Here is a 12,711-nt window from a genome sequence, read left to right as displayed (position 1 = left end):
GACTATTATGCTACTTATTAGTAAAATGTTAGAGAATTTTTTTTCTAACATATTACAAGTAAGCCATCAAAAGTCAGTGTTTGTTCTTTATACTTCCAGATGGGATGGGCACCATTTTTAAATGGGGAAGAAGGGCAGGTGAGCAGCCAAGGGAGGAAGGGAGATGAGATTTTTGGGAAACGAAAAGGTAAAAAATTCTTACAAGGCATAGTGTATGTTCATGGTTACCAGGGCTCACCTGCACTCACAAGGTGGGGCTGGCTTGAGTTCAGTGGAGTTTGATAACTCCTGACTCACCACATGGTTTCAGTCCCCCTCCTCATCGCTGCCACCATCCCTCCACCTCACCATGTGCCTTGGGGGTCTCTGTCTCAGGGTCCCACAAAGTATCCAATCATAGGCAGGAGGCTAGTGGGCTCCCCTCCAAGTATGGCATGTTCTTCATCATAGAAGAAGAGGTCTGTGGAAGTACCAGATTTGTTGTTTGCATCCCTTGCCTTCTGGTTTGCCTACTGGAGTTTCTTCACTTTCCCATGACACCACTTCCATCCATGTTCTGCCCCCATTTCAGCATCCCCTATGCAATCTGCACATAGATGTCTATATTTCTTTGGCTGTTTCTTAGCTGTGTTTGCACAGTCTCTTCTCACATGCTGAGATGCTCTGTGACTTCTTTCCTGCTTCAGGCAGGAGTTCATCTGGTAGTCTATATGCATGCTTGGAGCCAGCAGGGTCAGATGCTTGCAAAAGTGAGCTAGTGGGTGTGCTCATCAAGCTAGTCAGTCAGGAAAAATCATTTCAGAAAGACTGTAAGGGCTTTAAGGGGGGTTGCGGGGGGGGATGTGGCTTCTGGTCTCTCTAACCTTGGGCAGTGGAGTTCAAAATTGTGACAGGATTGGCCACTGTTGCAGCAGTAGGGGCATCGTGGGACAACTGCTGGAGGACTATTAGGGTCAACACAGTTGATTCAGTATCTACACTCACAGTGCATTGACCTAAGTAGGTCAACCAGGCCTCTGCATTGCTCGGGGAGGTGGTGATGCTATTGAGTTGCTGTAATGGGGTGCATATGGTTGCAGAAGACAAATACAGGGAGTCCTTGGACTTAGGACACACAACGCAATTCTGAGGAACGAATTAAGTCAAAACCGCTTTCCCATAGGAATCAATGGTATGAAGAGGGGATTGATTCCTGAACCAAGGCTTGACACACTATTTTCACCACAGTAACCCAGTTTTTTGTATTAACTGAATTATAGATGACTAATGTTGCAATATCAGTGTATTTACTGTACGCTGTATTTTGTAAACAGAATTCAAATAAACATATAAACTCGCATATGCTGCTCAGAATGCCGGCAACACAGGCCCCGAAAGCCAGGGAGAACGGCACACTTGCTAAGCCTCCGCCAATCAATGTTCAAGCTTTCTGATTGGCTCCTGGCCCCGGGCTCAGCCAATCAAAAATAAGCAGCAACAACTACCCGGCAACAAGCTACCCTGCTGCCTCAAAGCCAATCAGAAGTGACCCCTTCCAGCTCCATACCAGTATAACACAACCAGGGAGTGATTTCAAGTGAACTTTATGCAAATCGAGCATCGTAAGGGCGAAACGGGCAGTCAATTGAAAAGCAGCGTAAGTGGCGTCCGATGTAAGTCGGGCATCGTAAGTCCGTGGACTCCTTGTATAAGAGTAGAGACATGCACAACTAGGTCAATGCAAGTTGACTTAGATCAACTTAACTTTTTAGTGTAATCCAGATCTCAGTTTCTTATCTGCCCTTCTCCAGCTAGTCTTTTCCACACCCACAGACAGACCTGGTCAAAACAACACCCATTAGAACCGTCTGCCCACATGATCCTAGTTTCAGGGCAGACTCTTTTAGGCCTTGTTTTAGGTGTGGCCTCTTAACTGTCTCTTACAGCTCTCTTATGTTCACACCCATTCAGCTCCAAATTGGTTTTAACTCAACCCTTAACACAGTTTAACTCAGCTCAAAATACACCTATATGAGGTGGTGAGCAGTCAGTGTAGAGTTTAACAATTTTCTCCTATTTCTTGGAGCAAGCATTCTGTAACTGAAACTTTGGGGTTTGTTTACTATAGGTAATTTATTCAGTTCAGAGACACCGTCGTACGCAGGTGCAGTGGCGAATTCTTTTAGAACAAGCATTCTACTTGGAGGATGTGGCGAAAAATGAAACCAGTACAACTCGTCAGTTTGTTCATACTTTTCAGTTCCAAGAACCTGAAAACAGAATTACCCGATATTTCTATACACCAGCTGTTGGTAGGTGTTGTCATACAAATGTTGAGTACCTAAATGACTGTAACTCATGCTTTCCTGTAGAGAGCATGGCATTTTTTCTCCTGTGTGAGTAATATTCATGTATAGTAGTAGCAATAGGCAAATATACATCCCTTTGTGCTTGTGTGATGGAATAGACACGCTCCCTCCCCCAGTTGCCAAAAAACAGTTGTATTTCTGATAATAAACTTAACGTGAAGGCAAATTAAGAGCACTTAGATACAACATAAATGGCCACCTTCACAGAAATTCCAAAAGATTTTTCCTGGACACTATAGGAACAAAAACAATTTGCAACATTAGCAAGCAACACAACTAGAAAATTATCCAGCAATAACTCATTCAGTGCAGGTCATCCTGCCTTCCATAATCCGTAACACCTTAGAGAGGGCTGCCTTCAGCTCTCCATACTTTTAAGTTGGCCCAGTACCATTGCTGTGACTCTTCCACCTTCCCCTCCTAAAAGAGTTGAGGGTATGAGGAAAAGATGTTGTTTTCTCGCTGTACCAGACAATTGGAACCCCAGCCCCATTCTGCTCCTTCTTTAGGAGATGCCTTCTCGTAATCCAGCTTCCATTTCCAGTTTATCAGGGAACTAACCCACTATAGAATGATGCATTGTGAACCTGCCAAAGTGCAACAACATTAATTTAATAACCTAACCTACTCGCTAGGTCCCTGAGCTGTGGAGAGAGAGGCAAAAAACCCCATACCAGGCCAATCTGGCAATTTGGGGAAAATGTCTTCCTACTGTCAAAAAGGTGACTAGCATGATGCCCACAACAAGGGGCAAAAACCCAGTCTTACTCTTATTCCAAAGGGAGGAGCTGCTGCTCCTGGATGAAGAATAGTTCCTCAAGCAAGAGGAAGGGTTAATAAGCCCTCCCCTTGGGTGGCAGGAGCCAATAGTCTTATTTGGCAGCATTCTGATCAGCCAGTCAGCTAAGGAGTACCTCCCATTTCACCTCTCCAAGCCCATGAGGAGGAGATGAGAAGAAAGGTGGAGTGCACTGCAGTCATTAAAGGAACCCAAGGTTTTCTTTCCTTTGTTGGCCCAGACACAGGCTCCCCAAGTCTGGGGCTGTGAGTTGTGGGAAGCACTGGCTAAACTAGCAAAAACATGAGTTATAATTATGCTAACATATATTGAAGCATACATCTTATGCACAGAGAGTATCTTCACAGTTGAATATTTAATATTCAACCATCTTAATTGAAAAACTGAAAATCAGTCATTGCTCCAAATATACTGTCTAATTCCTATAAGCAATGTAAACCACAGAATCTTTGTTTTTGTTTATTTTTTGGATGGAGTAGTTCTTCCTGTTACCAGCCCAAAGTTTATACATGTATGCATACTTTATTTTTAAACATGAAATTGCCTTTTTCTATATATTTGTTGCATTGTTTCAGAAATAATAATTTACGCCTGAGACAAAGTTACAGGCATCACAAAATCAATGAGTTCTTAGATTACTATCTCCACAGATTCCACTCTTAGTGCAATTATGCTTGAGATAGGATTCTTTTCAGCTAGCCATGTCAGTTGGCACCGTGCCTCAACAATACTATTTTGAAAATTTCCATCTCTCCCTATTTCTTATATAAATTGTATTAATCTGCTATTTATTGGGTTTTTTTCCAGAATGGTACTGGGAATGTCTCCTTCGACCATGGTTTTACAGAATTCTTGCTATTGTTTTGGCCACATTCTCTGTAATTGTTGTGTGGTCAGAGTGCACGTTTTTCAGCACTAATCCTGTTCTGTCCTTGTTTGCTGTCTTCATACAACTGGCAGAAAGAACGTACAACTATATTTACATAGAGGTCAGTTTGGAATGTTCATTTAATAATCTTATTGTACAGATTTTAGTTCCTACAGTAATGAAAGAGACCAAGTTTATTAAACTTGTAATCTATTATCTATGAAAAATTAACCTCTGACTACTGAACCACAGAAGCTCTGTAAGCTACCCAGGTACTAAGACTAATTTGGTGGCAGTGTCTCCTCTTCTGTGCACCACTCTATTATAACCGGTGGAGTCTGACCCAATTCAGTCATCTGCAGGAACATAAAACTGGAGTAACTTGATCTAGTTATGTAGACATGGGTTGTTGGCATGGTATATGGGACTCCTCATTCTCTTATCATCTGGGCTAGTTTCTTTTTCAAGGTTCTCATGTGTGCAATATTTGCTCTGAATATACCAAACTGCCACCAAACGGCAAGTCCGTAGTCTTAGGAGCTGTGAATTACTTAAGAGAGACATACCTCATAGGAAATGAGCCCAACATATGCAGACAAAAATACATGAACTTTAAAATGCCTATTTTATTTTTAGAGGGTCCTGTATAAGTCAAGGAAGAGCTTCCAAGCTACTTATGGTAGTGTAGTATTAATCTATTTCTTTGTTTGTTCAGCTCATCACCATTGTCTAATTGTAGTTACCCAATTTAACTGCAACTATATCAGTAAATGCAGCCTATAACATGCTTTATTTCACACTGTGGAAATAGGAAAGGAGGAAATAGGAAAGGAGCCCTTTTAAATCCTTCTTAGCTGTTTGAAAATACACTTCATATTTTTGCAACTTAGTGGAGCTAACATGTTTGTTTTTAAACAATATGATTTCATTGCTGTATTTATTTAAGTACATCTTTTATGCAGTACATTGACAGCATTGTATATAGGCCTGTATAGGCTAAATTTATGCATTAGTTATGTTGTAATTCCATGACACAATAGAAATAAACAATTTTGCCCTAAGTCTTTTGTTGCTATAGGCTAGTATTGCAGGAGTTATTCTGATATAATTATAAATTTGAAAGAAATAGTAAAAAATGAATATTTTGTTTCTAGATGGCTTGCTTCCTTACCATCTTCTTCTTAAGTATCTGTGTTTACTCAACTGTCTTCAGGATTCGTGTATTTAATTATTATTATTTAGCTTCACACCATCAGACTGATGCATACAGTCTCCTTTTCAGTGGCATGTAAGTACACCATATATTTTGTGGGTGTGTATATATAGATTGTTTCTGGGACTGCCTCTTTTTAAATAATAAATTTAATTTTAAATCAATAGTGTTTCAGACATAACTCTTGATGATCAGATAGGTGTAATTTATTCAGCATTTCATCTTTTAAAAGCCACTTCATATCTAGTTGTGATATTATTCTTTAGATTTTATTTTATTAAGGGGGGAAATTGCTTAAAAGCTGCTAACTGTTAAATTTATACAGGTTATTCTGCCGTTTAACTCCACCATTGTGTCTGAATTTCTTGGGTTTGACTCACATGGATTCATCCATCTCTCACAAAAACACTCAGGCAACTGCATATACGTCAGTAAGTATAGAGAGAATTTATCTTGATGCAATATAGCTTAACAGTCAGAAAAACAGTTATGAAATGAAATGTTTACTGTAAAAACATAGTTCTTCATCTTGTTGCTTACTCAGTATTAAAGCAGGATAGAATTAATAACTCCTGAGAGAATTCTGTGCCAAAAAAAAAAATTCTGTGCCCAATATTTTAAAGTTCTACATATTTCATTTGTCAATAAATGTGGAGGTACCCTGCACATGGATTTGGTGGTGAGACTGCACCCAGCCCTGACACAGCACAGGAGCTGGCCCTCCCCAGATACACCCCGTGGCCCTGTGCCACGTACACCAAGATAGCAAGCAAGAGGGACAGAGTCATGCATGCACGCCCAGCCTTGGCCCCCGATTTTGGTGTGGGACAGGCAGGCTCAGCCCAGCAGGATCCAAGTGAGGAAGGGCTTAGGGTGAGGGGATCCAGGTGTGGAGTGAGAGGGTTCTGTGTGGGGTAGTCTGGGTGAGGGCAGTTTGGTGGGGGTTCCGGGTGCGTGGGGGAATCTGGATGCACAGGGATTCATTGGGGGGTTTCCAAGTGCAGGGGGAATGGGACTTTGCAGGGGGTCCAGGTGAAGGTAGTTGGGGTTCAGAGGGGGAGTGGGGTCTGGGTGTGTGTGACTTACCGGGGTGGCCTGGGTGCTGGGGGAATGGGGCTTGGTGAGTTGGGGGTCTGGGTGCAGCTGATTGGGGCTTAGTGTGCTGGGGATCCTGGTATAGAGGGTTCGTCAGGATGGTTCAGGGGCAGGGTGTACCCTGCGGTGATTTACCTCTCCACTAGCTGCTTTAGGCGCCCAAAATGATGCACCCACACAGCTGGGCAGAGGCGTATGACCAGTTTTGCAGCTTCTCTTTGCTTCCCTGTCAGAAGTCATTTTTTCTGCAGGGAAGCAAAGAAATCTGTGGGGGACATGAATTCTGTGCACATGCAGTGGCACAGAATTCCCCCAGGAGTAATAGAAACTGTTCTCCAGACTTATTCATTGGGCAAGGTCAAGATACTCATTGTCCCTTCTTATCATTATCACTGGCAGGCTTGTACTCAGTTTGACTCTCTGAATAGTGTGTGCTGTGCTGAGCTAAATGAGTGCAACTTACTTGTAACTTCCAAGTGATATTTGTTTTTGCACATGGACTCCAAATTTGTAGATATCAGTAGCAAATATAAGTTGAGAATGAAGATAGTAAATCTGGTTGTTGTTAAGCAATCAGTGGTTTGACATTGGTAGAATTATCATTTTGGTGGTAGACTATAATCTTGTGGGCGTAGTTTATTTATTGATTTAGATTGAAGACAAGATTTCTAACCATGGCTGTATGTGCCCTAAAATAATGAATCATACAATAAATACAATTAAATCTCAGCTGCATTAAAATCAGTTGCACAGTAGGGCTGTCTGTTAATCACAGTTAACTGATGCGATTAACTCAAAAAAAAAAATTACTGTGATTAAAAAAAATTAATTGCAATTAATCGCATTGTTAAACAATAGAATACCAATTGAAATTTATTCAATATTTTTGGATTTTTTCTACGTTTTCAGATGTACTGATTTCTATTACAACACAGAAGAAAAAGTGTATGGTGCTCACTTATATTATTTTTATTACAAATATTTGCACGGAAAAAATGATAAACAAAAGAAATAATATTTTTTCAATTCACCTCATACGAGTACACTTTCACGATAGAGATTGTGCTATAGTAACTTACAAATGTAGATTTTTTTTTTGTTACATAACTGCACTCAAAAACAAAACAATGTAAAACTTCAGAGCCTACAAGTCCACTCAATCCTACTTCTTGTTCAGCCAATCACTAAGAGAAACAAGTTTGTTCACATTTACAGAGATACTGCTGGCTACAAAAGTGCCATGCGAACACCTGTTCTCAATTTCAGGTGACATCATAAATAAGAAGCAGGCAGCATTATCTCCTGCAAATTGTAATCAAACTTGTTTGTCTGAGCGATTGGCTGAAGTAGGACTGAGTGGACTTGTAGGCGCTAAAGTTTTACATTGTTTTATTTATGAATGCAGTTTTTTTTTGTACATAATTCTACATTTTTAAGTTCAACTTTCATGATAAAGAGATTGCACTACAGTACTTGTATTACAGGGGTGGGCAAACTTTTTGACCCGAGGGCCACATCGGGGTGCGAAACTTTATGGAGGGCTGGGTAAGGAAGGCAGTGCTTCCCCAAACAGCCTGGCCCCTCCCACTTCCCGCCCCCTGACTGCCCCCCTCAGAACTCCCCATCCATCCAACCCCTCTTGCTCCTTGTTCCCTGTCCGCCCCTTCCCGGGACCCCTGCCCCTAACCACCCCCCGGGACACCACCCCCTATCTAAGCCCCCGTCCCATGCCCCCACCCCCCAGAACCTCTGCCCTATCCAACCACCCCCTGTTCCCCATCCCCTGACTTCCCCCCCCCCCCGAACCTCTGCCCCATCCAACCGCCCCTTCCCGGGACTCCTGCCCCAACTGCTCCCCGGGACCCCCTGCCCCTTATCCAACCCCCCAGCCCCCTTACCATGCTGCTCAAAGCAGCATGTCTGGCAGCCGCGCCACCCAGCCAGAGCTAGACACGCTGCCGCCCAGAGCAGTGCCCACGCGGCGGTGGGGCAGTGAAGGGGGGCAGTGGGGGAGGGCCCAGGGGCGAGCCTCCCCGGCCCGGAGCTCAGGGTCCGGGCAGGACAGTCCCATGGGCCGGATGTGGCCCGCGGGCCATAGTTTGCACACCTCTGTTGTATTAGGTGAATTGAAATATACTATTTCTTTTGGTTTTTACAGTGTAAAGATTTGTATTCAAAAATAATATAAAGTGAGCACAGTACACTTTGTATTCTGTGTTGTAATTGAAATCAATATATTTGAAAATGTAGAAAACATCCCAAAATTGATTGATAACTCATTTTTCATTTGTCAACATTCATTACAAATTAGTTATTACAAATAGAGTTATGTAGATATTTAGAGAATGGATAACTTATTGTATTGTGACTGGGTCCTATGGGTGCGAAGGTGGTAAATTCTAGACAGAAACAAAAAGAATGAATGCAACTGTCTTATCTTTGTACTAATCAGTATTTTTCTCTTCAGATAATGGGCTCCATGAGAGTGTTGTCCTTCATTGCAGATGGGTTTTATATATATTATCCCATGCTGGTTGTCATTCTCTGTATTGCCACTTACTTCAGGTGAGTAATTGGCAGATCTGTAATCCTTTGCATTTATAATTTACTTAGCACTGATTTCAAAATGTAAGACATTCTTTCTCTGCTCCTCCCCACCCCCCCACTCCCCCGCAGCCTCATGTTAACTCAAACTATTAAAAATGAGACTGTAAGTCAGTTTAGCATTTTAGAATCTGCAGCTTTTAGATAGGAATACATTTTTTTTTAATTCCTAAAAAGCTGAATGATTCAATAAAATGTTGAACCATTCGCCAGAGCTCAGCAGTCTGAAAGTGCAAAAGTTACATTAAAAAGTTTTTCACACCATGAATAAACTGTTAAATCTACTTAAAAACAAGCAGATATTCTCTCTGAGAAAAGAACAACAGTTGTCACCATGGAGAGAACACAAAGATGGTTTCAGGCCTCCTGATTCCAGGGTCAGACCATTCCCCAATAAAAGTTAGAGCAGCCTTCTCATGTGGTTGCCCATGACTCCATGAGGCTGTATTAGCAGCCAGAGGTCACTGTGGCATAAGGATACCTGGGGCATGACTCCTGCACTGGAAGCCAGAAGTGAGTTTACACAGGGGACTATAGTAACTCATCCTCCATTACTTGTCATCTACATAGAGGGGAAATCCTCAGTGTTTTTACAGTAGTATCGAAGATTTGACACAGCAGCTATAATTTTGGTACTTGTGAGATTACTGCAAGCAGGTGCATTTCTTCTTCTAAGTTACTTGCAGTAGTGATAGGAGGGAACGCTTCTAATAAATTGTAAGCATGCTTCCATTCTGCTGTATTTCTGATTTAACATAATTGAAAGGACTTTTGTGGGATGATGCATGCCTTTCATTCACAATCTCAGTCTAAGTACCTCCTTAGTGCTCTGAATTTTCATCTTGCTTGCTCAGCAAAATAAATGATGTCCTTTTTAAAATGTAAGTTGCCAGTATGGTAAGCTCTTCTCCCTGCATTTTGGGGATAGCTAGCTTTGCATGCTGCAGTGCAGTTAGTTTCAACTTCATTTTTATGAATTAAAACTTTTTTCTTTTATCCTTTTTGTTTTTGCTAGCTTAGGAACTCGTTGTTTGAATCTGCTGGGGTTCCAGCAGTTCATGGGAGACAATGAAATGACCTCTGACTTCATTGATGAAGGAAAGGAGTTAATCAGAAGAGGTAATATGGGTAAAATCAATGTATCTAAAATTTTGTGATAAAACTGAATATTGTTTATGGCTTTTTAGTACTTAGACCCAAAATCTAAAATTGCAAGGATCATTTTATAAACTAAATGTCATATTGGTTTAAATCCCACACCTCTCACAATTTGCACACTATAGGGCTTCATCGGTACCTTGAAGAGAGTCTAAGGAAACCTTAGATGCTGCAGGAACCGGTGTTTGTGATTCAGTAGGCCATAGTCTTCTCTTGGAATCCATACTGAACTAATGCCCCAACTTGGTGGTAAGGGGTAGTGTAGAAGTGAAGTTTTTCACATGAGATCCCAGTTTGTGATACCCTTTGGGGCATTTCAGGGCCACTGTGATTCTTAATTAGTTAAGATTTATAAAGCTGAAATCCTCAGCTGGAAGGTGCTATAGTAATGTGTAATCGGTTTTTAATAAGTTACGTAAAGACTTTGTATCAATCATAAAGTATAAAATGAAGTTACTTGTACTCAATTTTTATTGGAAAGGTGCATGCACCGCCACCCTTAAGCAAGCAATTATGACACCATGCATTTTACAAAGAATCTCTTTTGAAAGGACCCTTAAACATCCCATCATTAAGTTTACAGAGCTGAATATTGATTGTCATTGTCCCATTAGTTCATTTTTAGAACTGCCAGGCCTTCAAACCAAACCAAAACCCTTGTGTATTTTAGGTAACATTTTAGTTTCTCTTTGACAGAGATCCTTCTATCTGGCACATCGTTATAATTTTAGATTGATCCATTCTTCTTCCATGCCCCATCTGTTGATACGCCATGTTATTAAATATTGGGGAAGTTCATATTAAGCTTCATTCAAATTTATAAAAGTAGGCAAGTAGTTAATTTAAAACTTCAGTATTTTTCCTCAGGTGAGCCCCTTCGTGAAGAGTGTATTGGTTTTGATTAAATTTAATCCTTTTAAGAGTATTGGTATAATTTTATTCCAGTGCCTTTTTAATCCTTGGTGCTTTAACTGTTGTATAATCACTGATGGTTTTTATTACTCTGTAGTTTAAATACAAATATGGTTCCTTTTCTAGAGAAAAGAAAACGGCAAAGGCAGGAAGAAGGTGAAAATAGAAGAAGGGTATGAGAATATTTTAGAAAGTATTATACTAATTTTCTATGTACTGTATGTTGGTATGTATTACAACTTTCCATTAGGACCTTGGTTTTCATTCCATTATAACACTAGTGTGGAATTTGGCATATAAAGTCATAATCCCAGAAGAAATATGTCAAAATATGTCTATCCCCCTCCAGTCAATTCATTATTGTAGTCTACAGGAAATGAATTAGTACCCATGGCATGCTTTTCAAGCCCAAACACTATAGAACTTTATTTTTTTAATTCAACATGAATTAAAAATAGAATCTGGTTTATTGCAAATCTGCAGCACTTAATTTTACATGTTTTCTTCATATGTGTATGTGTTACATTGTCACTGAACTTAAATTGACATGAAACATTTTGGTCTTTCCAGACCATTTTCAATTAATGGTTCAGAAAGGTTGGGTGGTTTTTATTCTGCAGACTAGAACTGAAGATCTTGCTCTGTTGTAAATGGGTATATTGTCTTCAATGGAATTATGCCAGTTTACGCCAGCTCAGGATCTGGAACCACTGAGCTGACTTTGAGCCATATTGAATATAATTAAATAGTTTCCAATTGGTTTTAATAGAAATTGAATCCGATCCTGCCTCTCTTTTACATAAACCAGGGGTTTTCAAACTTCATTTCACCACAACCCCCTTCTGACAACAAAAATACTACATGACCCCAGGAGTGGGAGGGAACCAAAGCCCAAGGCCTATAGACCCAGGTGGGGGGCCTGTGAAGTGAGCCCTACCACCCAGGGCTGAAGCCCTCAGGCTTCGGCTTCAGCCCTGGGCAGTGGGGCTCAAGCTTGAGCTTTATCCCCAGAAAGTCTAATGCCAGCCCTGGCAACCCCATTAAAATGGGGTCGCAATCCACTTTCGGGTCCCGACCCACAGTTTGAGAACCGCTGATGTCACTGTAATATTTTCATATTAGAGTTTACAAGAACTTTTACTGTAAGCATCATATGACTGTGTGGCTATTGTATTATCCTACCAACAGGTGGCATCTCATTTCTACTGCATTGACTATAGAGATATTGAGCATATCTTGTATGAATAGATTTAATACGAAATTAGTATAACTATGATACAGCGGACCCTCGCTAGAACTCGCGTCTATATAGTGCAAATTCGCTTATAACACTGTCACAGCCATGGATCCCAAATTTAGTAACTTTCGTTGGCAGTCATGATAACGTGGTCCTGGCTATAACGCAGTACTGCGCATGGATCCCGAATCCTGCCTTCTAGCGAGGATCCAGTGTACTTACTTTTAAAAAACTATTGGGTGGGAACAATTGCTAGTAAAATATATTTTAGAATGAAAGGGCACATACTGATTAAAATTTTTAAATTGAAGAAGACACAGGCACACAATCTCACAGCCTGTACTCAGTAACACCTAATATATAAAGTTACTGCTCCTCTAGCTTATTGTGTGAGGGTGAATAGCCCAAGATAATGGATCTAGAATTTCAGAGGATTCCAGATATGATCCGAGTAAGTAACTTTGTTCATATCGCTGA

The 12,711-nt window shown here is 40.8% G+C and overlaps 1 protein-coding gene across 1 annotated transcript in view; it reads left to right on the top strand.

The window, feature by feature from the left end:
- LMBRD2 (LMBR1 domain containing 2) overlaps nucleotides 1-12,711 on the top strand; it is a 59,074-nt gene that overhangs the window by 35,357 nt on the left and 11,006 nt on the right. Inside the window, exons 9-15 of the mRNA XM_077816750.1 lie at nucleotides 2,108-2,291; nucleotides 3,955-4,136; nucleotides 5,170-5,303; nucleotides 5,554-5,659; nucleotides 8,791-8,888; nucleotides 9,943-10,046; nucleotides 11,124-11,170. Of these exons, the coding sequence (XP_077672876.1) occupies nucleotides 2,108-2,291; nucleotides 3,955-4,136; nucleotides 5,170-5,303; nucleotides 5,554-5,659; nucleotides 8,791-8,888; nucleotides 9,943-10,046; nucleotides 11,124-11,170 (855 nt within the window). The remainder of the gene's footprint in view (nucleotides 1-2,107; nucleotides 2,292-3,954; nucleotides 4,137-5,169; nucleotides 5,304-5,553; nucleotides 5,660-8,790; nucleotides 8,889-9,942; nucleotides 10,047-11,123; nucleotides 11,171-12,711) is intronic.

This window comes from Eretmochelys imbricata, chromosome 5 (assembly GCF_965152235.1).
Source record: "Eretmochelys imbricata isolate rEreImb1 chromosome 5, rEreImb1.hap1, whole genome shotgun sequence".
NCBI lineage: Eukaryota > Metazoa > Chordata > Testudines > Cheloniidae > Eretmochelys > Eretmochelys imbricata.
The sequence above is the reverse complement of the archived record's forward strand: the minus strand, read 5'-3'. Positions and strand labels throughout refer to the sequence as shown.